Below are 25,527 nucleotides of genomic sequence, written 5' to 3'. Positions count from 1 at the left end.
CAGCCCGGCCCAGGTCAGGCCAGATGGTCAGCCACCGGAAGCGGAGTTTATCCCAAGGGACCCCAAAACCCAAACAGTTTAGTCTCCGGTGAGCAATACTGCTGGAGGGCAACATTGGGGGCTTGTTGAAAGGCAGATGGAAAACAGGAGTCTTTGGGAGCCAACAGGGTCTGGGGGGTCCAGTGCGAGATGGCGGGGGGCTTCTGTGTGTGCCCAGAGTGAGCAGAGACAAGCAGTCCAGAACGGCTGTGTGTGCCTGCCGAGGGCGAGTGTGGCAGCAGCAGGACACCCAGGCCAGGGACAAGCGGCCCCGTGTCTTCCGAGCAAAGGACAAGCAGAGGCAGGATTTTGTTGATTCTCACGAGGAGATGAGGGGCCAGAGCAGGGGGTGCCTCAGGCTGGCCACCCACGACCGCCCCCACTCTCCTCCTTCAGGGAGCCCAGCTCAAGGGGCCATGTCCGGTCCAGCCTCCACACCTGTCCCGGCCGCTGGGCTCTGTAACCAGAGCCTGGCCAGCCCCGGCCATACTTCCTACCGCTCCCCTGGAATAACCTCATTGACCCTGCTGGGGCACCGGCCACATGGCTGAGCGCCCAGCCAGGCCGGGAAGTCAGGCCAGCAGGCACGCCTGAACCAGGAGGCTTGCCCTGGGAGCCCCGAGCTGGCCAGCCTCTGAAGGCATGCCACCCGGAACTGGGGGGCCGACCAAAGCAGCCCATGTGTTGGGGGCCCTTGCCAAGATGCAAAGGCCCGTGGGCACATGCTCTCACCCCAGCATGTACAGAGGGGAAACTGAGGCACGGAAGCCAGGTGGCCTGGCCGCGGCCAAGCCCTGGGTCTCCTCCAGAAACCAGTACAGGGTCTCAGTGTCTGCACGTGTGCGCTCAGTTCCCCAGGTGCCAGCGAGTACTCTCACCCTCCAATGTGGCAGCCTCACGGGAGCTCTGCTTCTTGGCATGCTATCCCCTGTGCCGCCCCACTGTGCCCCAGGGAGGGCACACACCATTCACCTGGCATTTCTAGTCCCCAACCAACACAGCTGGCATCACAGCCAACCACCCCAGCCTCCAGCCCAAGGCCAGCCTCAGTACCCCCCTGCACCTTCACCTCTATACCCCACCTGGCCTCCAGCCCTGGGCAGACCTGCCCCACCACAGGGCACCAGCACTCCTTACCTGAAGCCAGATCTGGGGAATGTGGGCTCTAGGTGCAGGCAAGGGGTGGGGCTCCCCCAAGGCCAGGCCTCCAGGGAGACATGTCCGGAGAGGGAGCCCCAACTCACCTGCCCAGGTCCTTAAAACAACTGGGCTGAGTGGGGACAGGGCCTGGGACCTCATGGCAGAGCCCTTGATGACAGGAGGGCACTCGGGTCAGGACCTGCCTTGCCCTGGGTCCAGAGAAGGGGGAGCCTGAGGCAGCTGGTGGTTTAAGTAAGAACCTCTGGTCCCTGGGGGGACCCCAGGCAGGTCACCACTGGGACATGGGAAACTGCCCCTCCGTCCCCAGCCAGGGCGCCTTCCTGACCCTGAGGCCAGACCTAGCAATGCTCAAACCAGTGGCCGGTCCTCTCAGATCTGAGATTTCTGGCTGAGGGCCACACAACGAGCAGGCAGGGCACCAAAGTCCAGGCCCCCCATGCCCTCCCCAGCCAGGACTCGGCTCCTGGAGCCTCAGTTTCTCCATGTACAACACGAGAAGGAAGAGGGTCGAACACCCCCACCATGGGAAAGGCGTGACCCCTGGAGAAGGGGCAGGTTAACTGGCCCCACGAGGCTCCTCTGCCCTGACAGGCAGACACTGAGGGGCCCATCCTCCAGCCCTGGGCCACACACCAGGCGAGAGACAGGAGCTGTGCTGTAGCCCACAGACCCCTTTCCAGTCTTCCCAGGGGCAGGAAGCCTCCTGATGCCCAGTGTCAGCTGCCCCACCCCGTTTCCAGGGCATCCGCTCCAGATCCCAGAACAAAGGCTGCTGGCAGCCTGTCATGGGGAGTGCCCAGGCCTGCTGCCCGCTCAGCCCCATTTCCTGATGGAAGCCCCAGCCCCATGCCTCGACCAGAGCCTCCCAGGATGCCCTAAGTGGGGAAACTCCAGTCAGGGGTCGGGATCCCGGGCTCTGCCCCTGGGCTGGGCCCTCCCACCCTGTCTGTCCCTGATCTGCACTGGGAGCTATGCTGCCCTGGGGACATCCCGTCACCAGACCCAGGGGCACTGTGAGGGCCAGCTGGACACGCTCCAGGCCCAGTCCTCCAAAATGCCTCTCCCCAAGGCTCTGGCCTGGCCACCTCCACTGGTCCCCCAGAGCCCTCACTTCCTACCCCATGTGGGTCCCTTCTGCCCCAGACAGGCAATGGCAGGACCCAGTCTCCGACCCCAACCCCAGCAAGTGGGGACACCCCGAAGGGACCCAGTCACGGCTCTGACTCTGGCTCTGGCTCCAGGAAGAAGGGGCAATGAGCTCCCTTTCCCAGGTTTCCCCTGGAGTAACACCATGGCTCAGAGGTCCGCTCAGCCGTGGAGCTGGGAACGGGGCCCACTGGCCTACCCAGCTGCAAAGCACACAGGTGGGCCGTCGCCGTGCTCCCCTACCCCCAACCTGACAGTGCTGCCAGCTCCTCGGCCCAAACCTAGTCAGGGGCTTTGGTATGTTCGTGGGTGATTAGGGAAAGGGGACTGGGGAGGGAGAAACAGGTCAATGGAAAGAGGGTGGATGAGTGGGTGGAAAAAAGGGAGGGAGGGTGGGGGGACAGAGAAGGAAGCACGTCTAGATGGATGAGTGGGTCATCTCCCTCCACACAGACCTGGAAATGGTCCTCTGCCCTTCGTGTCATTTTATGGTTGGGGAAACGGAGGCATAGAGAGGCAAGGTGTGCACCCAAAACTGTCCTGGGACCAGTCTACAAAGCAAATGAGGGCCTGCGGCCCCATCTCAGGCAGGGTTCACAGGTGTGGAGACAGCAGCTTGGGGCGCAGGGCCCAGGGGGAGCCATGTGAGCTCCTCAGCCCACCACTGCACTGAGAGTGGGCGGGGCAGGCTTCGCCCACCTGCTCTGAGGCCACTCAGCGGTTGCCATGGAAACTGGGCCACTGTACCCCCAGCTAGGGCCGTCACCCCTCCCCCAGCCTGGCCAGACCTGTCCCTCCAGGAGAAGGGGGAAAGGGAAGGACAAGAAAAACTCACTAGCTCAGCACAAGTTCCATCTGACCAGGGGTGGGGGCCGCTCCGCTTCCCTACCTACCCTCCCACATGGCTGTGAGCGCCCTCCCAGGCTCCCAGAACAGGACGTGGGCCAGGTGACCCTTCCAGCCCTGGGACCTGCAGGCAGGGAGCCCAGGACCGCCGGGCTCTCTCCAGCTCCATCTCCCCCACTCTGGTGACATAACAGCCAATCCAGTCCTACCCCCGAAATTCCAGGCCCCTGGTTAGGACTTGAACCCACTCCCCTCACTGCCCACCGCCCACTGGACCAGGCCTGCAGGCCTCCAGGCTGGGGGCAAAGGTATCATGACGCTGCACCCCAAACCTGCAGGCTCTGGGAGACACTTTACCACTAGCACCTGTCCTCTAACACCCTCGGGGTTACAGCGAGAGGAGGTCAGTGAGAAGCACAAGTGACTGGGCTTGGGTCTCTGGGTCTGTAATCCAGTGCTCCTGCCCGGCCCCTGGGGACAGGGTGGGGTCTGGCAAGATGGACCTTGCAGCCCGGACCCCAGACAGGCCCAGCCTCGTTCACCTGCTCCCAACCGATCCCAGGAGGCAGTGGGCTTGCCAGCCATTTCACAGGCCAGGACGCCAAGGCCAGGCATCTGGGCAGTCACACGGGGAGCAGGATACACATATCCCAGGTCTGACCCAGCCCAGGTCCACCAAGGGGGGCTTCCTGTCACTGGGAAATGCCTGGCCCCACCCTCCCGCATGCACCTAACCCCTGGGTGGATCCCAGCACAGGTATCCCAGGAATGTCCACCTTCACCAGCCTCCTCCACATTCCTGAGGCCCCTCCCACACCCTCCAGCCAGAGCCTGGTTCCCTGCAGAGGATTCCTTAGAGTAAACACCAAGGCCCAGCATTCCCACCCAGCATTCCCACCTGCCCCCATGCTGGACCCTCAGCAGCCCGCACCCTAATTCTCATGGCGCCGTAGGTCAGCCCTCACTTTCCCTGTGTGCCATGGGGTGTGGACACAACACACACCAGGTGCCCACTCACTGCCATGCCTGTCTGTGCCCAGGCTCCAGGCTACTCAGGGTGGGCACCTCACCTCCTGGTCTGTGCCCCAGGGGAATCCTAGGGCGGGAAATGCAGAGGCGAAAAAAGGGGCTCTACCTGGCCCAGGTCCAGGGTGACGTTGACCTCATTGTACTCCAAGCCACGGGACAGCGGCGGGCTCTGCCACCAGCGCTCTGTGCCGTCGATGGCGTTGCTCACGGGGTGTGCCCTGTTGCTGTTTGCAGCCGTGCAGATGTCACAGTACTGGCCCTGTGGGGACAGAGTGGTCAGATGGCTGAGAAGGGCTTGGATCCCTTCCCCCTCTAGTCACCCTCCCATCCCCAATTTTCAGACCCTCGTCCATCATTCATTCATTTTCTCGGCAAAACTACTACATTCTTGACTCAGGGAATATGGCTCACACACAGGTGATCACATCCGTTATGGAAGAAGCAAGAGTGAGGAAGAAGAGGGGCACTTCTGTAGGTGGTAAAATCAAGGCGGGCCTCTCTGAGGAGGTGGCATCTAAGGTACAAACTGTAAGGGGTGGGTGCTCCAGGCAGAGTGGCTGCGGTACAAAGGTCTTGAGGCAAGAAGAGCCATGCAGTAAAGAGAGAGAGAAGGGGGAAAGGGACAAGTTAAGGGACAAATCACATGCCCCCTGCGAACAGAAGGCTGGGATCATTTGGAGGCAAGGGTGCAGGAAGATCAGGAGAGCCAGACCCCTGTCCCCCCTCCAACAGCCCATGTGCCACAACACCCCTGCCAAGCTCTCACCCAGAGCCATCTGGATTAGGGTCTCCAGAGAAACGAAACTAAGCCATTCCGGTGGCCTGTGGGGACTGGCCCCACAGTGGAGGCATGTGGGCAGCCAGCAGGCAAGGCCTGGACCTCCTGGCTCTGCCACTTCCGAGCCCTGGGACCTGACCAAGTCACGGCAGCCACTGAGCCTCAGTGTCCCCATCCAAAGAGTGGGGGTGATGCTGCCACCTGCTCTGGCCACACCAGGATTAATGATCCCACCCCGGGCCAGGCAGCTGCTTCTGTCACAGTCCAGACACCTGCCAAGGGCCTGTCCTCTGGGGGCACAGAGGGCTCCCAGCAGCATCCTGGCCTGCTGGAGAGGAGCAGGTGCTGGGAGCCTGCAGTGGGGTGGGGGCAGGGCTGGGCCCTGGCAGCTGGCAGAGTGGAGGCCCAACCCCCCAGTCCCGAGGAAACCAGACCTGCCATCCCTCTGCACACAAAGGCAGCCCTCCGGGACTTGGCACTGATTGAGGCCGAGAGGCTTTGTCTGGGAAAGACAGCCACCCCACCCCTCCCCGTCTCCCAGGAGGCCAGACCTGTCCTAGGAGTTGGAGGTGGGGGCGTGGGATGCCCTGCTCCCAGCCCCAGGCCGCACATACGCACAGTGCCCCACACCTCCTAGGTTATGTCTGCTCCAGGCTCCCACTGTGTACCCGTGGGGGCGAGGCCAACAGGCAGCAGCAGGCCCCCAGGCCCCTGGAGCTGGGTGCTGTGGGAGGCGCCATCTCAGACCTTGCTCCTGCCTGGGGCGTTTGCACCCTGACCTCTTGCCCTCCATCTCAGCTCAGATGTCACCTCCTCTGCAGCACACTACCCAGCTCTGGACCACCCAAGACGCTGCTCTGACACCCTGCTAGCATCACCTTACTTTATTTATTCTACCTGCAGACCTGGGATTCTCTGGCTATTAATGATTTTGTATTTACTGCCTCCGTGGGGGCTGAGAGCTCAGAGGTGGGGGCTACACCTGCTTTGGGTCCTGAGCTCACCACCCAGAGCTGCCACACCCAGGGGCTAGTGCAATGGAGGACACCCAGAGAAGTGGCACGACCTGTGCGGCCGTATCACCAGGCTCAGATGGCGACACCTAAAGGGCAACCTGGGGCTATGGCTCCCGGGCCTGCGGCAGCTCTCAGGGCAGAAGAGGGGTTCAAGGGTGTCACCGAAAGTACCATGCATATGGGTGCGGGCCATTGGGGCCTGGCGGGTGGGCTGGTCAGTAGGAGGAGGTGGGCAGGGCCATCTGCCTGGGGTGGTATGCCTTCCAGACGAGGCTGACTGTGGTCAAGACCCCCCCCGCCCAGGCTTCTGAGCACTGTGCAGGGGCTGGGTCAAGGGTCAAGGGGACCCAGCGAAGGTTCTGCTCAGGCCCACCCAGAGAGTCCGGGAGAGGTAATTCCAGTGGTCCTCACATGGCCACAGCGGGGGCCCCTCAGTGCCTCCCTGCGGGCATTTCTGGCTCAGGCTCCCTCCACCCATGTGCTGTAGAGGGTCGTGCTGGGAACAGAGCTAGGAAACAAGGAGCAGCGATAAGAACTTCCCCTCCTGGTGAGTCACCAGCCCTAACTTCCCCTAGGGGTGAGGCCAGCCCGGAATTCCTCCCATGCCCACCTGAAGCTGCGCAGGGCCAGACCGGAGTTGCCCTCTGCCTGCTCCGGTGTACAGACCACCTCGTCCAGCAGGCCTCTCCCAGGCTCCAGTTGGATGCCCCCCGCCAGCTTCTGTCCCACCTCCTCTAGGGGATCCCTACGAGCTGCCGGACTGCAGCCTTGGGTCCCATGCCCTCCATGACCCATGCTGGCACGAGACTGGGCTCTCAGGATGAAGAGAAGGTGGGCTTCACCTCCCTGGCACCTCCTGTACCCTGCCACTGCCACTCGCCACCACACGGGGCCTGCAGACAAGGCTCCATCAGCAATCCAACCAGAGACCAGGGAACTGAGCAGACCCCGGTCCCAGAGGAGAGGGCACAGGTGCCAGCCAGGCCAGGGACTTGTCCGAGGTCACACCGGTGCCCATCCGGCTGCTGGTCTGTCTCCCATCCCCTGCCCCGGCAGCCTCGTGGCTGAGGGCCTCAGGCTTCCAAGGGGAAGCTTTTGCCTCTCTTGCTAGATAGTGGGCTGAGCGAGCAGGACAGACACTTTTCATTCAGGGCCAGTTCCGTGGCACATAACACCAGGCTGCCATGGCTGTGAAGAAGTCACTGTGTGACAGATGGCTTCCCGGGCTCCAACTCCCGGTGAAGCAGGCCCTCACGTGGTGCCCATTTCATAGACGAGGAACCGAGGTCTGGGAGGAAAACCTTGAAGGTAAGGAGAGGCAGAAGAGAGGGGCTTTGATCCCTGACCACAGGCTGCCAGGCAGCTCCTTTAAGCCCTGGAGGCAATAGGAGGGGCAATAAAACCTCCCCATCCCCTGAAGGGACCCCTGCAGAGCCCGCAGAGTGCGCTGGGGTTCAGAGGTGACCTGGAGCCTGCACTGCCCTAATGACTAAATCTCAGCTGAGCAGCAAGGAGGGGCCGCGGGGGCTCGGCCAAGCCCCTGAGGCAGTTTTGGAGACCCCCCACACAAGCTCCTTCCCTAGACTCGGCCCCTGTAACATCAACCAGATGTGCCAAGGGCCCCAGTAGGGGCCCAAGTTTCCACCGAGATCCTGGTCTGGCTGTGGGGCTTCCAGCAGGTATCTGTGCCTTTCCAGGCCTCAGTTTTCCCATCTGAAATGTGGGTTTAAGACCCCCCCCATCGCAGCTGTGCTGGGCTGAGTTCAGAGGAGAGCATGCAGGGGAGTCCAGGAGCCCGAAGAGGCAACACTTCTGTCCCAGGATCTCTCTGCCACACCAGGAACCCTGTCAGCAGCTGTCTCCACTGGGGGCCAAGGGCGGTTGGAAGGCAGGCATTGAAGGGGCCTAGTGAATGGACTCTTCAGCTACCTTGGTCCCTCCCCCAACTTCTTACTGCCTGTGACCTCCTCCCTGGAGGAAGTGGCTCAGTTTACATCAGCCCTGAGGCCCCCAGATTCTCCTTAAGATTTGGCAAGGGTGGGAAGATAGGCCTAGAACGGGGTGTCAGGGAGCCCTGGAGCAGACCCTACCACGGCCTGGGCCAAGGCTAACCCCAGGAGGCCGAGGAGCCTCACCACATCGGGAGGTCTCAAAGCCCTGCTTTCCTGGTGAGGTGTCCATGTGTAAGGCCACCTAACCGGTCCCCCACCTACAGGCTCAGGCTGGGGCAGGCATGCACCCCAGCGGGTCTTCAGGGGTTCAAACCCTATCTCCCCCAGGGAGACTGCAGCCCACGCACTGCACCACCTGTGGCGCACAGACGCTGCCCCCGATTGTGCGCCCAATTAGCACCCCCAGTTAAAACTTCCGCTCTTTGCCGCCCTCCCGCACCTTGAGGGTCTCACCCAGTCCCTAGGTCCCCAGTGGCGACAGCTTCAACTCTTTGCCGTCGGCAGTGAAAGCCTGTGTGATCCCTGCCTCCCATCCCGACCACAGCAGGTTCCAGCCTGTCCCGAGGGAAGGAGGAGCGGTCCTCCCCCTCCCCGCAGGCAGCAGGCGGAGGCCACTAAGCCCCGCCTCGCCGGGATCCCGGGACTCGGGGCCGCCAGGGACTGGGCGCCAGCGCCCCTCCGCGCGCCACCGCCGCCCCGGGTCCCCAAAGAGACGCGCAGTTCTCTGGCGAGCCTGAATGGCCGAGTTGGGGGTCCCTTCCGTCCCCCGAATATGCCACCAGAGAGTCGGGGCGGGACGGGCAGGCTTCGGTGCAGCCCCGGGCGCTCCCCGCCAAGTCCGGCTGGAGTCGCGGAGTCCAAGGCCGACCCGCCGGGCGCGGGGTTCCTCGGGACGCCGTTCCCCGCCCCACCCCGTCCCGCCCACAGCGACCCTGCCCCCAGTAGGCGCTCACCTGGATGGTCTGGTTGGGGTCCCCGCCAGCCACGGGGCCCCCCACCAGCTTGCAATAGAGGTCCTCGGTGGGGCGCGGGGCGCCGCGCGCAGGGGTCTCCTCGCCGCAGGTGGCCGAGGCGGTGATGCGGGCGCCCTCCGCCAGGTTGAAGTAAGGCGGGTGCAGACTGAAGCCGCCGCCCGCCGCCGCCCGCGCCGCACCCAGCAGAGCCAGCGCGGCCAGCAGCAGCGGCGTGGGGCCCGACCTCCCCATCTCGAAGCTCCCGGCTGCGCACTCGGCGACGGGGCACTGCACACGGCGGGAGCCCGCGGGGTGTGAGCGCGGGGCAGGCCGGCTCGCTCCGCCCGCGGACGTCAGGCCCCGCCCCGCCCGCCTGGGCGCCCGAGCCCCGCTCCCCAGGGAGGGGGGAGGGGAGGCCTTAACCCTTCGGACCCTGGCCGGGCAGCCTCCCGGAAGGGACACCTGCTGGCCCTGGGCCAGGCCGTGAGACTGCGGTATTGCCCAGGCCCCCCAGGGCGTGGATGGGTCCCCGGCAGCACTCCCCGCGCCCCTCCCGCCGACGCCCCGGGTCGCCAAGCGTCCGCCCGACTCGTCCCAGCCTAGAGGCTCTGCTCTTTGTTTGCCTAACTTCGGGCACCTCTCGGCGGCCGAGCGCCCCCGGCGGCCTGGGCGCAGGCTCGGCGGCCGGAGTCCGGCAGGCTAGCCCGAGGTCCAGCCCGGTATCTGTGTAGCGACGCCCCAGCGGGTCCCCACCCGCGCTCCCAGAACCGCACACTGTCCGGAGTGACCGCCGCAAGGAAACTGCTAGACGCTTGGCTCCCCCCCCGCGCAGCCTCCCCAGCCTCCCCAGGCCGGTTTTCAGTTTTATTCCCCTCGTACTGCCTCCATATCTGCCCCATCTTGCAGGTTTGCGAGACGGTGCGCTCTGCCAGCTGTGAGTGGCAGTGGGCGGGGCAGGGAACCGATCTGCAGAGGGACAGGGAAACCCGACTGGGGACCTCAGGCTTCCCTGGGGCGGCCAGGCCAGATTCAGCCCACCCACCCCCTCCTGCCTGCCCCGGTTTGGTTTAAAAATACTCTAAAACAGGGAAATGGATCAAGAGGGACTGGATTGGGTGCCCAGGCTTGGGGTCCCCTGTGGTCACGGGAGGGTGCTCAGAGCCCTGCGCGAGCCAGAAACACTATGAAGGAGAACATCTATTAAGCACGTGCTCTCTATGGGGAGGGACCAGTTGTGAACCCACCCTTCTTCCAGGGGGTGCCTTGCTTGGCGTCCCCACCAAAGACCTCTACTGCAAGCTGGTGGGGCACTGTGGACCCCAACTCTGTCTGCCAGGCTGACCCCTCCTGCTCAGGGCCACTCCCCTGTACAGGGCAGGCCCTGGGGGACACCCTGAGAAATGGGACAGGACCTAGACGCCTGAGCTCTGAGTTTGGGAGGCTCTCCGCCCAAATCGGCCTCAGGGAAGCCCCGAGGGGGTGGGGATAAAGCCACAGCTGCTTGGCTGGCAGCTCCCCCTATTCTTTGAGCCAGGCCAGCTGGGTGTCTGTCCCACATGGAACCCCCTGGACAGTCCTGAGGCTGCCGAGTGAGTGCATCGGGCGGAGACCAGATGGTCCTGGGGGGCATTCTGTACCGGCAGCTGCTCCCGGAAGCTTGAACCACCGTCCACATCTTCCTGGCCGCCCCTGACCTGCAAATCCAGAATCCCCAGGGGCTGGGCGGCCCCTTTCCTCTCTCTCTCTCTCTTGGGACTTGGGAAATAGGCAGTGGGAACGACTCTCCCACCCTAACTCCATAATTCTGTAACTTCACTTTTAGTTCTTCCACCTGGGGGAGGGTGAAAAGAGGTGGTTCCCTTTGCAGGAGAAGCTCCGAGTCAAGGAGGACCTGCCCAGAGGGTGGGTGGGAGATGTGGAGGAATCCGGAGTCCCCAGACAGGCCTTCCCGAGCTAATTTATGATCCGATAATTTATGTCCCTTGCGAGGCACAGCCATTCCTAGGCAGTAGCTGGTCCCCATGGGAGATTTGACCTGTCCTGCCCTCCCTCCTGCCCAGAGGCCCCCCCCCCAGTCGCGGTGCACTTTGGCCCTTGACAGCTGAGAGCCCTGGCAGTGTGGGAGCTGGAGACTGGGAACCCTCTCCCCATCTCCATCAGCTTCCCAATATCCCGGGAGGGGCCAGCAGCCAGAAATGTGTGTGTGTTGGGGAGCACCCTCTGAGCCCCCCTGGCAGCCAGGCCTCACCGCCCAAGGGCACAGAGCAGGCACTGCAGGAGGGAGGGGCCACTGCCAGAGAATGTGCTGAGTCAGCCTGAGTACCCAGCTGGGGGAGGGTCAACCATGGACTGCTGATGGACTGATGGCTGTCGTGCGGAGTGTCCGGCCGGGCGGCCTGCGGGGTCTCTGCTCCCGCTCCCCACATAAGAACACAGGACATGGTGAGGCCAAAAAGGAACACCCACGGAGCCATAGGTAGGGAAGTCATACCACTATGGTCTCCCTGGCGGCTGGGTTTACACGACGTGCGACCTGCTGTCCGCTTTGCTGCCAACCGACCGACTCTCCTCGACTTTCCTTACTCTCCTTCAGTCTCCTCCTTCATTCTCCTCGCTCCCCTCCGTAGCCGCGGCAGTTATATCAGTGACCAATGGCTTAATGGCTACAGCTGACGGCCAACCAGCCACAGCTGACGGCCATCCACTATCTGAGCCAGCACTTCTCCACATGAGGCCGAGAGCCTGGAAACTGCTTTCTGGGGCTCCGTCCCCACAATGGCCCAGAAAGGGGAGCGGGGTCCGGGACTGAAGAGAATGGTAGAAGCGGCTGGATGAGGTGGCCACACTCTGTTCCCACTGTGTCCCTGTGCACCCCGGCCAGGGAGGGGGCAGCCAAGGAGGGGACAGCATGGAGGATGGAGCTATTATGCTGGCCAGGCTACACACAGGCCTGGGGGACTCCGGGAGGAGGTGAGCTGGGCAGTAGGGGTGACCCATCCCCGCCCTCTTCCACCCCTACTGCCCATGTCACATTTCCACTAAGTCATCCCCAAGTGGCCCAGTGAGAGGTCTCCAGCCTTCCTCCTACTCCCAGGCCACCCAGCGACCCTTCCTACTTACAAATGGGGAAACTGAGGCCAACAGGCCCAGGGGTCAGTCAAGCTCACACAGTTCACAAGGGGGAAGGAGTTGGTCAGTCAGTCATTTTCTCCCCCACATTTATTGGGCACTGGTCCCTAGTGCGGTGCCCCACCCCCCAAATCAGGCAGCCCCAGTGTCTGTCTGTCCTGAATCCCGGAGAGGTATGCCAGTCCTTGGGGTGAGTGCTCCCAGGAGTCCCATTCTCCTCCCCACCCCCACGGCAGCAGCAGTCCCATCTGCGGGCAGGTGTGGGGACACCTTGCTCAGCCAGAGGCTTTCCGGGAAGCAGCTGCACAGCGCCCAAGGGCTCCTCAAACTCCCAGAGTCACTGCTCACAATCGATAGCAGGTGACTGTGCTGGGCCTGCCGTCACCAGACCTCAGCTCTCCCACTGGGCCCTGCACCCTTGGGAGAAGTTGCACTGGCAAAGTGGGGGCCCGGGGCTTGGGGGGCCCTGGGAGAGAGGCGTATGGCTCCCGGCACCATGCCTAGAATGTGCATCTCAGCAGGAAGAGAGTTGGGGATGCTGGGCTGCAGTTTGGAATGGCGGCCAGTCCCTTTCTGGTGGCCTTCCAGGGAACAACACCTACCCAGAGCATGGGGCAGAGAGGCTGGGAGCCAGCAAAAGGCTGATTCTGGTGGGCAGGGTGGAGCCCTGTCCCCGGGGAGGGTGCACAGCAGCTGGGTTCCCGAGTGCTCGCAGCTGGGAGCGGCCTCGCTAGGAGGCTGTAAACCCAGCAGGACAGGGAGTGCTCTGGCCTCTCGGCCACTGCTCAGCCTGGAGCCCCCCCATGGCTCTTGGCTGGCACCGTCCACTGCGGGGGCCAGCCCAGCACTTGGGAGCCAGTGCTGCCAGAGAACAGCCCCGAGGAATGGACCCTCCCCCAGGCCACGAGCACCCCTGGCTTCCACCTGTCCTCAGAAGGGTGGGGCCAGGCCACCGGCCCTGAATTTGTAGCATGAGGAGAGGCCAGGGACAGGCCCCTGGTCCTTGCTCTGGGAGGAGTGGTGCCTTCTCTGCTGCCTGTGGCCCACGGGCCACCACCAGGCTTCTCTCAGCTTCTAGGGCCTATGGTTCTGGGAAATCTCAGAGACCACAAGGCTCTGGGCTGACCCCAACCAGGAACGGCCGGTTTTGAGCCACACACTCGCCAGCCAAGTCCCCTCCTCTGGGAACCTTCTGACCCCTGTGTGCCCTGCTCATAGACCACACTCCCCAGGGTGCCCACTGTAGGCCTGACCCTTGGGCATCCTGGTGAGGGGAGGGGAATGAGTCTGCAGACCAGATGGGCACAGACAGGCTTAGGTGAGCCCAGGTGCCAGAAGGCATGTGGGGCCAGCACCCGCCCCATGCCCCTATCCCCCCGCCCAGGTCCTGGGCTCTCTGGAAAGCTCCTTTCCTCACTTGTCTCACCTTCTTCCCAACTGGCACCCTGGACGGGCCACCCCTATAAAAAGCACATGCACCCGGAATGCTCAGAACTCTGGGGCTTTGTGACGCTCCATAGGTGGTCAGCATGCGTCCATGTGCAGGGCACCCTGCACCTGCGTCCAGAGCCCGGGGTCCAGCCCGGGGCCCCCTTCATGGCCTCAGCATCTCTAGCTGAGTAGAGGAGAGCCCCCTCTCCCAGCTGACGTACGAAATGTCCAAATCTGCAGAGAATTTTTATGAGTTTATTTGAGTCAAACTGACGACATATGCCGGGAAGCAAGATCTTAAACAGTCCGGAGAATGACAGCTTTGCAGCTTCTTTTATGCATTTGGAGTCAAGGAGGGAAGGTGAGGAAGATGACGTGGGGGTGGGAGAAAGCGAGGCGGGGATGGGATTACAGAGTTCAGATTAGTGCTTTAAAGGGGGATCTGCCGGGCATTCAAAGGCGTGGGAACCTAGATGCACAGAGACAGTGGACAGGGCTGCTTACGGCACAGGTGAGGCTTTAACTACGCAAGTCCTAGGCGGGTGACCACCCACCGTGACCCGGCAGCAGCAGCAGCGAGCTTACTTTCCTAAAACCACTTTTTCGTCCCCGCCCCTTTATCTGGCCCCTCCCTCCCTCCCTGCCTGGGCTCTGGGCCCTCCAGACTGTCCCCTGAGAGCCCACAGGTGTGACTACTCCGACAATTGCACTTCATGAAATTAAACCTGAGCTGTGCCTGCCTGGCCACCTGGCCACATCTCCAGACCTGGCAAAGAGCAGGCGCCTTGAGAGTGGCCACTGTGCAGAAAGGCTCTCAGATTTATGTCCCCCAGGCCCAGCCAGCTGCCCAGGACCCTGTGACCTTAGGAGGAGTTTAGAGGAGACCTCGGCTTCCAGGGAGAACCACTCATTGCTACGCCCCAGTGGCCCCGACTGTCCCTGGACTGGGGTCTGTGAGCTGGAAGGAGGGGCTTGCCTCAGAGAAGTAGCCTCTGCTAGGGGTGTGGGGGGCTGCCGTCTGTGATGGACACAAGTGTCTGCATCCTTAGAAGATATCACCCCCCTCCCACTAGAAGCCCCTCCCTGGATGGACCCAGCCCTCAGCCTGAGGGACAAACCTCAGGGGAGGGGGCCCTGGGCCCTCCCCGGAGATGCCACCATCTCTAGTCGTCCTCCAGGAGGGCGAAGGAAGGACTGGTCCAATAACAGGCTGCTTTTGGGACTCCAGGCTCATGTACCTCCCTTGAGGGGGACCCCATCAGGGCACCGCCCAGCGCCTAGCTGGGGTGTGAAGTCAGGGGTCCAGGCCTCCTGGTCCTGGATCTGTGGGGAGCACATGGGGTGACCCTGGAAGAAGGCAGCAACTGCATTTATGATCCATCACACGTTGACATCTGTCCACACCAGTGCCCCCACCCCCATCCTCACCATCTCCCTGCTCTGCACCCCAGACTGGGCAGTCCTGGGGGGAAGGAGAAGGGCAGGGGCTCCCCAGCATAGCCCTGGCCTAGTGCTCCCTGCCCTCCCCCCTCAAGGGACCTAGGCTCCAGCAGGCCCCTTCCCCCACCTCGTCCTTGGGGGCCTGGCCAAGTTCTGGTTCCCATGGTGTGGGGGGGAGGCAGGGTGAGGGCTCTGCAGCTTCTCCAAGAGGTGCCCACAGACAGCCTTATATGGCCAGGAGGCCTCGCAGCCCAGGGGGAAGCTGATCCCCCAGGAATGGCAGAGACAGGGCGGCCTGGTGGGTGAGCACCAGCTGGGGGTGCGGCTCTCAGCCCCCAACTCCCAGCCTCCTGGGCCACAGTCCCTTCAAGGGAGCCAGATGAGCCCAGACCCCTCGCCAACTTTGGGACATTGTGTCAAGCATATTCACCTGCAGCTCCCAGGGCCCCTCGTTGCTGCAGCGGGACAAGCAGGCTCCCCTGAGCCCGCTGGGGCTCCCACAGACACCTGACGTGACTTCAAGGTGGGCCCATGCTCCCGAACCGTACACACAGAGCACACAGGTGCCCCACAGGTGCAGCCCACCTGCCTGCTACTGGCCTGGGTCCAGAAGCCACTACGCTGGGTCTTGACCGGCCAGGCCACTGGCCCTCAGCAAGTTGCCTCCCCTCCTGGGCCTGGCCTGGCCTGGCTCCTCCCTGGGAGCAGCAGCAGGGTCCCTGGGTCAGGCCTGGGGTCTGACTGGAACCCGGGCTCTTGCTGGGACTCAAACTCCACTCCGCCCACGGCCCCCCAGCCTCCCGGCCTCCACCTCCCTCCTAAGCCCCTCCATCTTTCCTCCTCCCCACACTGCTCTCGTCTCTCTCCCTCTGAGTCTCCCTGCCCGCTGCACTGCGTAGACCAGGAAAGACCAGGCACTGGCAGCCCTGGCCCCACCCCCACATCTGGCCTCTGAGCACCTGTATCTCCTGGACATTTGGAGAAGGGATCTGTTTCTGACGAGGGGCAGCTGCATGGTGACAGGGCCACTTCCTGCCCCGCCCCCCACCCCCGCTGGCCCTTGGATGCAGTGATTAATAGCGCTGTCCACCTGATCTAAGGGGGAGGAAAAGCCGTCCCCACCCCCATGTGCACACACACCAGTGGTCTAGCGGCTGGCATGCTGGGGCTCCGCCTGGGGGCAGAAGGAGTCAAGTGCTAATAGTGTCCATTACTCGGTCGGCCGCAGCCGTTGCCCTGGCCAGCCGTGGATACCAGCGACTGTTGTCACGCTGCTGTCCAGGGAGCAGACTGAGGCAGGACCCACAGTGACTGTGCATGCCCCCGTCAAGCTGCCATTTGCTTGGGGTGTTTCAAAAGCTGATGTGGGGGCCCCTGGTCCTGCCACGTGCCTCTTGGCTGTACTTTGCAGGTGGCTCTCGGGTGACCGCAGGAATCACTGTTCCCATTTCACTGGGAGGGACACTGAGGCTCAAGGAGGTGCTGTGGCCCAGGGAGAGGCCGGTGAGGCACATGCCCCCGGTATTGACAGCTGTCTTTCTGGGACGTGCCCTGAAGGGGACGAGGCAGGAGGGCAAGGGCTGCCAGGCTGCAGGGGCCTAGTCCAGATGCAAGAGGCCTTGGGCAGCACCTGCCCTGTCTGTCCCACTGCGGTTCAGAGCGGCATGTCCTCTGTGCTGGCAAGAGCCAGTGACATCTCCCCTGGTACCAAGCAGGAGGGGACCAGGCAGAGTCCCCGGGGAGCCCTGGCCTGGACACTGCCCTCAGGCTGAGACCCACGACCCACCTGGCCTGTGGCCCTGGTTGTGACAAGGGACCCCTTCTCTGCTAGTCTCCACCTGAGGGACTGAATGACTTTGGACGCGAGTGGCCCTGTGGCCCCTGCTGGAAACCCTTCCTTCAGCCCTGCCCTCTGCCCTGAAGGGTCTGCCCCCTGAAGCTTCTCACTGCCCACAGCCCCGCTTCCAGCAGCCCCTCATGGCCCCCAGTGCTCAGGCCTCACTGGCCTCCTCGCACAGCACTAAGTGCCCTTCTGTGGGACCACAGGACCTTTGCATAAGCCACACCTTCCACCAGGAATACTTCTCCCCACCCTACAGCTTAGGGTTCCCTGAGCCCCCAGTCATCGTACATTCTTCCTTCATTTATTTATTAAGCAACCCTTCTTAAATTTCTTTCTTTACTTTTAGCATTTTATTATTTGTTTTGTGTCCTAAGCCCGTGCTGAGCAGGTGCTGGACAATAATAGCTAGAAGCCTGGATGCCCATGCCCCCACCGGGGTTAGGTCAATGGGGAGAGGGCTCGGCACCCAGACCCTGTGCCCCTGTCCTGCCACGGCCACGAGGCCGAAGGAACATGGCAGATGCTGGCAGTGTAGGCAAGCGTGTGGGGGGTTGGGGCTAGGCTGCTGGTGGGGACGCAGGTGGTGCTGTCTCAGACTAAACGCAGTGTCACTGTGTGACCAGCACTGCCACTCCTGGGTTCATGCCCAGGAGCAATGTGAATGTGTCCCACATGAAACCTCATACACCGATGTTCATCACAGCAGTATTCGTGACAGCGCAAATGTCCACCAGTGGGTGTGCAGTGGGTCAGTGTGGTGCAGACGATCAGCCAACCATAAAATGGCACACAGCCCCGACGCCTGCTGCCAGACGCACGCGCCTTGGGAGGCAGCTGCCCAGGGCCCAGGCGTTTGGGGTGTGCCGTGGCCACTGGCCTCCTTAGGCGTCCAGAGGGAGGCTCAGCTGGGCCGAGCCCGACCTCAGACAGGATTGTGGACCCGAGTGGGGTAAGGCTTGGGCAGGAGTGGGTGCCCGTCAGACCTTCAGGGGAAGACAACAGAGGTGGAGTTATCTCAGGGCACCTGTGGGCCACCCACACACCGGACGATGCTTGACAGCTGGTCCCGGGCTTCCCGTGAGCACTGGGGACGCATGGCCTGTGTTTAGGGACATGGTGAACCCCAGACACCCAATTCTAAACAAGGGACTGACCCTGCCTGGAGCACGAGACGCCCCAGGTCCCCTCTGCACAGATGGCTGAGTCACAGCCCCTCCAGTCCTGTCTTCAGCCAGCGCCCACCAGGACCCTGTCACTGTGTGGCTCAGCCTGCAGGCTTGGGAGGCGTGACGGTGAAATCTGTCTCCTAAGATCACAGGTGCTTCACGTACAAGTAACACCCCAACCACTTCCATCTCCAATCATAAAAGGAGGGAATACCAGAAAGGTAGGAGAAAGCGCAGTGGTCCCTCCCCCCTGGGCCAGGCTGGCCTGGTGGCCCCCATCCTGCCTGCCCAGTGCCTACTCCCTCCCCATCCCAGAAGCCTCCAGCTTAGTTCTGGCTGGCTGGGAGGAGAGGGGTGGGCCAGGTGACCAGGTGCCCCTCCAGGCCCCCCCACCCCCTGGCAGTGTGGAGAGGCGGGGGAGGTGAGTGAGCTCAGCTCCAGGACTCTGTTTGCTTCCAGTTTCAACATTTACAAAACATTGGTCTGCGATGATATTTCCCGGGGGAATGTAAACACGCATAGATGTGGAGGGCTCCTACTAGGCCCTGGTGTGGTGGGAGGGGGCGGGGAGGGGGGGGTGTCTGAGGTCTGACAGCTGGGAGATCGCAGCTCCCCGCTGCTTGCTGTGTGACCTTGGGTCAGAGGCATGGCCTCCCTGGGCCCCCGAGCATATGGACTGATTGCGCTTTCCTGCCTCGTCTTCACCATCTGACTGGGGCCCTTTGGCTACATGCCGCCCTGTGCCACACACCCAGTGGGCCACTAGGGAGCTGCCACCTCGCGCCTGGGCTGGGCCAGCACCTAATGCACATTCCCAAATGCCATGCTCACAGAAGCCCTGTCAGCCAGGAGAACGAGGATCAGAGAGGTTATGTGTGACTCCAGCTGTCCCCAGTGCTGACTGTAGGCCTGTGCGTCACTCTCCCCCTCTGGTCACAAGGCTCCGCTGATGACCACACTGGGCTGCTAAGTCCTGGCCTTATCTGCAAGACGCTCATCCCCCATCCGAAAGGTTTGCCCGTGGCTGGGCATGTGTCCACATGCTTTCCAGCAAAGGCTGACCCTGAGTGTCCCCAGCACGGCCCGTGTCCCGTCCCAGGAAGCTGAGGTCATCTGGGACCCGCAGAGGCAGAGGTAGAATTCCTGGCCTGCTGCCTGGCCAGGAATGCGCTGAGCCCCCAGCCCCTGCCCACCCAGGGGGAGGAATGTGGCAGAGGCTGCTGGGAGCTGGGAGCCGGGAGGAGGGGTGGTGCGGAGACCTCCTCCTCCTGGAATTCCCCAGGCCTGGCACCAGAGTCCCCCCTGTCCCTCCAGGCCCCACCGCAGTGCGCCTGGCTCCTCTGTGCTCCTCTGCTCGGGCTGCGGCCACTGGGATGTCCAGTGTGAAGGGGGCCTCCTCTCATGGCCGGTCACTTCCCAACAACGTCCCCTCCTCAGACAAGCCTTCCGTTGGGCCATTGCCCTTCATAGCCTTAGACCAGCACTGCTGGCATTCTAGGCCATGGCTCCCTGAACACAGGAAACCTCTGTCTTGCGCACTGCAGGGGCCGGTGCCCATCCTGGGGTCCACGGGCACCTGCACGAGGTCACAGCAGGTGGACGGGCCCTGCTGGACAGCCCAGGGCCTCAGAGTCCCAGTACCTACAGAGTGGTGGGTGGGGAGAAGCTGCTGGAGCCAGAGGAGCTGGGCGGGCTGAGCCAGACAAGCCCGGGCCAGGCCTGCTCACCTGGGGCAGGAATTTGGGTTCCCTCACTTTCTACCTTGGCTTTCAAGGCCAAACAAACCTTTGCCTCTGGGCATGTCAGCAGCTGCTAACACACCCAGCAGGCCTGGTGCTTGGATGGGGCCCAGAGAACAGGCCCTATCATGACCCAGGGGCCCGAGGACTGGGGCCACCTTCCCCTCTAGTCTATCCTTGGTCCCCATCTGAGTGTCACCACAGCATGGAGGGGCGATGAGGGGCTCCCAAACGGCTTCTTCTGAATGTGCTGTGCCTGAAGTCCTGCTATCAACCCTCCTTGGGGCTCACATTGGGGGGGCCTCTCCTCCAGCACACAGGCCCCCGTCTTGGCTGCACTGCATTTCACCCCTCCACCCCTGGAGCCCTAATTCTGGGGCTCTGGGGAACGACTTCCTGTCCTTCAGCCTCAACTTCCTGCTCTGTAAAATGGGCTCATTAACCTCCTGATGGGGTTGCCATGGGGGCTCAAAGGGGCCACTACCAGGCACCAGGCCAGTGGTCAGAACCCTTCTAGGGAGGCGGCGACTCACAAGCTACAGTTCTAGGCAGAAAGCGGCAGGCTGGGGCCCCTGTGGGCCCCTGCACACTGCTGTGTGGCCACTGGCACTGGGGATGCCCATTCCCATGCAGCCTGGTGTTGGGCAGGCTCAGTCACCTCCTGGTGCCAGTGGCTGCTTGCCGACTCGCAGTATGGCCCGTTCCTCCCAGGGCAAGGAGAGTTGGGCACTGGGAACACGCAAGGTCTCCTCTCGGACATACAGGCCGTCAGACTCTCTTCCACTGGGTCGAACAGCAGGAAAGGGGCAGGCACAAGTCTGTCTCCCCGTGTCTACACCTGCCCCATGGTGCACACACACAATGCCACCTTTCACAGCTCATCACCCCTGCCAAGGCCGCTAGCTGCCCCTGTCCTGTTGAACCCTCACCTCCACCTGGGGGTGGGGAAAAGAGCTTCAGCATCGTGATGGGGAAACTGAGGCTCAGAGAGGAGAAGGGCAGGGGGTCAGGGCTCCTTCTGTGCAGGGTCCCAGGTCAGCCTGGGGCCGGGGCAGACCTGGCCCTGGGGGGTGGGGGGCTGCAGCCTGTGCTCTGCAGCCTTCTCCCTTTGGACCTGAAGCTCCACCTGCTTTGGCTGGACCGTCTTGGCCTCCGAGCAGCAAGGCGAGCCCTCGGTGTGTCCGCTGGCTCCGGCCAGCTGGATGTGCTGTGTGTGCCTGGGACGGAAGTGCCTCCTTTCCTGTCACTTGGCTCAGTTCTTTGTAGCCAGCTCCCAGGGGAGAGGTGGGGCCAGAAGATGGGGCATCTTGGGTGTTTCCATCTCACACTGGCTCTCCTCTGAGGGTGCATAGCCCAGGTCCCAGCCACCAGGCCCCACAGTGCCTTTACCTGCCACGTGCAGGAGCCTCCTGGGAGCTGGCTGGGGAAGGGGACTGGCCCACGCAGACCCTGCCCCAGCGCCAGCACGGTCTGTAGGGAGCCCTGCCTGCTTGGTGGATGTGAAAACCCAGGGGTGGCACAAGTAGGGTTTGTGCTCTTTATCGAGTGTAGGTCCTATCTCAATGAAAAAAATCTGATAAAGTAAAATAAACAACATAGTGAAATAAAATGACCGAAGAGAGTAAAACATTTGAAATACCGTGAACAGGATGCTGGCCCAGCGCTCCCAGGCTCCCCGGGGCTCCAACAGCCAGTGACTAATGCTGACAATGGCCCCACGCTCTGGTCAGTTAGGCTTGACCCACATGTCAAGGCTGCACCCCCGCTGTGACCTCCCTTGAGCCTCACCCGCACTGCAGAGGGCCAGTGACTGCCTGTGTCCTCAGACCCAAGGATGGCTGGGCCCCAGGACCTGCTCAGTGGGTGGCTCATTTTAGCCTGTATGCTCCCACCTCCCCAGGACCCCCTCTGGGGCAGGGACTCTGTTAAGAGCCAGGCCTCCTCCCAGAAGAACAGAGCGCAGGGGGAGGGGCTGGTGGCCACAGCTCCTATCCAGGTCTGCGTGGGTGGAAGCTTGTCCCTTGGCCCTGACCCACTGCTCACCCTGGGTCAGGAAGGAAGTTTCCTGGTTTGGGGCTGTTCCCTTCCACACACAATGCATTTTGAGCTGGCCAGGCCCTGCCTGGCCCAGAAACAGCTGATATGAGCAGAGGAGGAAGCCTCCCCTAGAGTGCTGCATTGCCAACACATCTGAGAGCCTCTTACCTGTCGGCGAGGTGACCACTCAGACAGTGCTGGGGATGGGCAGGGGTTGCTGCACACACACCAAACACGTGCCACGGGCTAGTCACCTGCCTGAGCAGACTGAATGAGGACCTGGGCAAGATTGGGGTGCTTGGAGTATAGCTTCTGAAGTCACCAGCCCAGGATTCAAATCTACATGTGTGACCTGGGGTCACAACATAACAATGAAGGTGATGGTGGTGATGGTGATGATGGTGATGACGGTGATGATGGTGGTGACGGTGATGATGGTGATTATGGTGGTAATGGCGATGATGATGGTGATGATGGTGGTGACGGTGATGATGATGGTGGTGATGGTGATGATGGTGATGATGGTGATGATGATGGTGATGATGGCGATGATGATGGTGGTGATGGTGATGATGGTGATGGTGATGATGGTTATGATGTTGGTGATGGTGATGATGATGATGGTGATGATGGTGATGATGGTGGTGATGGTGATGATGATGGTGGTGATGGTGATGATGGTGATGATGATGGTGGTGATGGTGATGATGGTGATGACGATGATGATGATGAGTGCAGGCATGCTAAGTACCTACTAAGTGCCACAGCCATTCTGAGCACTACATATGTGCTAACCTGTGGAATGCAGACAACCCCAGCCCTGTGGGATGGCTCTACTACCATTGTCCTCACTTTATAGCTGGGAGGACAAGGCAGCCCAATAATTTGTCCAAGGTCACATAGCCAAGAGGCCAGAGAGTGAGGACTCTGCCTGTAATCCTGATGAGATAAGGGCAGTCAAGGTCACGTAGAGCACTTTGGGGGTAGGAAGAGGTGTATGTTTTGGAGTGGACAAAGGGACACTCAGGGACCCTGACTGAGACCAGCATGCTGAACAGCTGCTGCCTGAGCCCCTGGGGGTGGCCCTGGGCTCAGCCTGACAGTGTCTTCAAGTGCCAGGTCCTCCTGCCCCCCACTCCTTTTGTGCCACTCAGCCTCTGGCCCTTTCCCAACCTGGAGACCCCACAGGAAACTCAGTAAACAATTTATCCATGGGTGAGGGGCTAGAGACCTGAAGCCTGAGGGAAGTGGCTCAGCCCCTTTCAGCCAGCAGGGAAGTGGGCAGGGAGCAGACAAGTGAGCCTCTCTGCCCTTAGGCCCCTTGTAGGGCTGAGTGCAGGGCCAGGTGTGGCTGCTGGGGACAGTGCAGGTGGGATGTGGGGGACATTTTCCCCCAGCTACTGACCTCTGGCAGCCTGCCACCCCTCCCAACAGATGCCAGGAAGCCCTGCTGCTGAGGCCATCCTCTGCTCCCTTCAGGGACCACCTGCTCCTTTGTTTGTAGGAGCTGCAACTTTGGACAGCGGGGTTTCTTAAAAAGGGGTTCATCTGATTTCCTGGGCCCAAGGGTGGGGAGCAGAGTTCCCCTTTGAAGAACTTGGCCTTGGGACCTGGCCCTAGGGAGAGGAGACCTTGATGCCTGTGTTTGTGTGCCCGTGTGCACGTGTCCTATAGTCTTAGGACTTGTTTTTTTATTGTGGGAAAACATACACATCATATATATATGTGATGTATTATACTTGTATCACATACATGATATGTATATCATATACATATAACATATATATACACACACACAGAGGGTGCCAAAAAAATGTATACACATTTTAAGAAAGGAAAAAACTTTATTAATTGTAATACTCAATATATACCGATAACAAAAGATGAATACAAGTCACATTTGACTTCTGCAATTACAGGAGGTGCTCAAAGTGGTTGCCATCAGGGTCCAGACACTTCCACAGCAAACTACGCCTTGAGGAACGTTGACCAGTGTCCACTTGTACACATTTTTTTGGCACCCCTGGTGTGTGTGTGTGTGTATAAATTTCCCATTTTAACCATTTGTAAGTGTACAGTTCCATGGTATTAAATACACTAATAATGTACCACCATCACCCCCATCCATCTCCAGAACTTTTTCATCTTGTAACATTGCAACTCTGTGCTCATTAAACACCAACTCCCCATTCCTGCTCCCCCAGACACTAGCACCCACGCCTCTCCTCTCTGGTTTTGAATACTCTAAGTGCCTCACCTAAGAGGAACCACAGCACTTGTCTTTCTGTGACTGGCTTTTCACTCAGCACGTCCTCGAGGTCCATGCACATGCATGTGTCCCAATTTTCTTCCGTTTTTAGGCTGCACGATATTCCATTTTATGTGCTTACCACACTTCGTTCACCCATTCCTCTATCCACGCACAGGAGGGCTGCTTCCAAGCTTCGCGACTGTGAATCCTGCTGCTGTGAACATGGGTGTAGAGAAATGTCTTCGAGAACCCATTTCAACTCTTTTGGGTGTATACAGAGAGGGGGAACTGCTGGGTCACGTGGCAGTTCTATTTTTAATTTTTTAAGGAATTCCCATACTGTTTTCCACAGTGGCTGTATATTTCACATTCCTACCAATAGTTCATAAAGGTTCTGAATTCTCACATCCTCGCCCACATTTCTTCTTTCTTTTTTTATAGTATCCATCGTAACGGGTGTGAGTGATCTCTCATTATAGTTTTGATCTGCGTTTCCTGGATGATTAGTGATGTTGGCATCTTTAAACATATTTATTGGTCATTCGTTTATCCCTTTGGAGAAATTTCCATTGGAGTTTTTTTGCTTATTTTTGAATCAGGTTGTTTGTTTTTTTATTGTTTAGTTTTAGTTCTCTATACATTCTAGATATTAATTCCTCATCAGATGTATGATTTGCAAATATTTTCTCCCATCTTGTGAGTTGCCTTCTTACCCTGTCAATACTGTTTTTTGATGCACGAATTTAAAAATGTTCATCAAGTCCAATTGTCTTTTTTGTTGCTGTTACGTGTGCCCTTGGTGATATATTTGAGAAGTCATTGCTAAATCCAATGCCGTGAAGCTTGTGCCCTGTAAGTAGCATGTAAGTTTTAGGTCTTACATTTAGGTCCTTGATCCAGGTTGAGTTCGTTTTTGTATATCGTGTGTGGTAAGGGTCCAGTTTCATTCTTTGGTGTGTGGATGTCCAATTTTCCTGCACCATTTGTTGAAAAGACTGTCCTTATCCCCAATGCTCACAGCACCCTTGTCAAAAATCATTTGACCATCTACGTGAGGGCTCTCTATTCTGCTGAACAGACCTGTCCCTGCCACTCCTTTCTGGTGCTCTGGTACTTGAGCTGCCTCTGTCTCCTGCCTTCCAGTTACAGAGGGAATCTCGTGACCACCAGGACCAGCAGGGTCACCCACATGCAGATGCTGGCAGGCAGGAACATGCATCATGTTTTGTCCACGTCATGGCTGTGCACGGGCTGGGGGAGCACGGCACGCACTTCTCAGGGCCTACATGAACTGAATGACCTTCCTGGAAGTGCTGGCCTCAGTGACCTCACTCCTGATGCCCAGCTGCTGGGGCCCAGTGGAAGCAACAGCAGACACACTGCCCACACAAACACTGGCTTCCAGGTATGAGATTTGCAGCCTCAGCTCCAACCAGGCCCAGCTGTTAAATCCTCCCCCAGCCACGATGAAGTTGGCAGTGACTCAAACAGGGTGCCGAGGCCAGGCTGGCGAGGATCATTTACATATTGTTGGCTTTGTGCCCCCACTGTGTGCAGTCACAGGTGAGCAA

The 25,527-nt window shown here is 60.5% G+C and overlaps 1 protein-coding gene across 4 annotated transcripts in view; it reads right to left on the bottom strand.

Moving 5' to 3' along the window:
• The window catches only part of LAMA5 (laminin subunit alpha 5), a 47,556-nt gene extending 38,274 nt beyond the window's left edge, over positions 1-9,282 (bottom strand). For all 4 annotated transcript variants that reach the window (XM_081033409.1, XM_081033411.1, XM_081033412.1 and 1 more), the window contains exons 1-2: positions 8,921-9,282; positions 4,328-4,480 (exon numbers count right to left, since the gene is read on the bottom strand). In XM_081033409.1, the coding sequence (XP_080889535.1) occupies positions 4,328-4,480; positions 8,921-9,172 (405 nt within the window). In that variant the 5' untranslated portion in view covers positions 9,173-9,282. The remainder of the gene's footprint in view (positions 1-4,327; positions 4,481-8,920) is intronic.
• Positions 9,283-25,527: the final 16,245 nt, after the last annotated feature.

This window comes from Rhinolophus hipposideros (genome assembly GCF_964194185.1).
Source record: "Rhinolophus hipposideros genome assembly, chromosome: 22".
NCBI lineage: Eukaryota > Metazoa > Chordata > Mammalia > Chiroptera > Rhinolophidae > Rhinolophus > Rhinolophus hipposideros.
The sequence above is the reverse complement of the archived record's forward strand: the minus strand, read 5'-3'. Positions and strand labels throughout refer to the sequence as shown.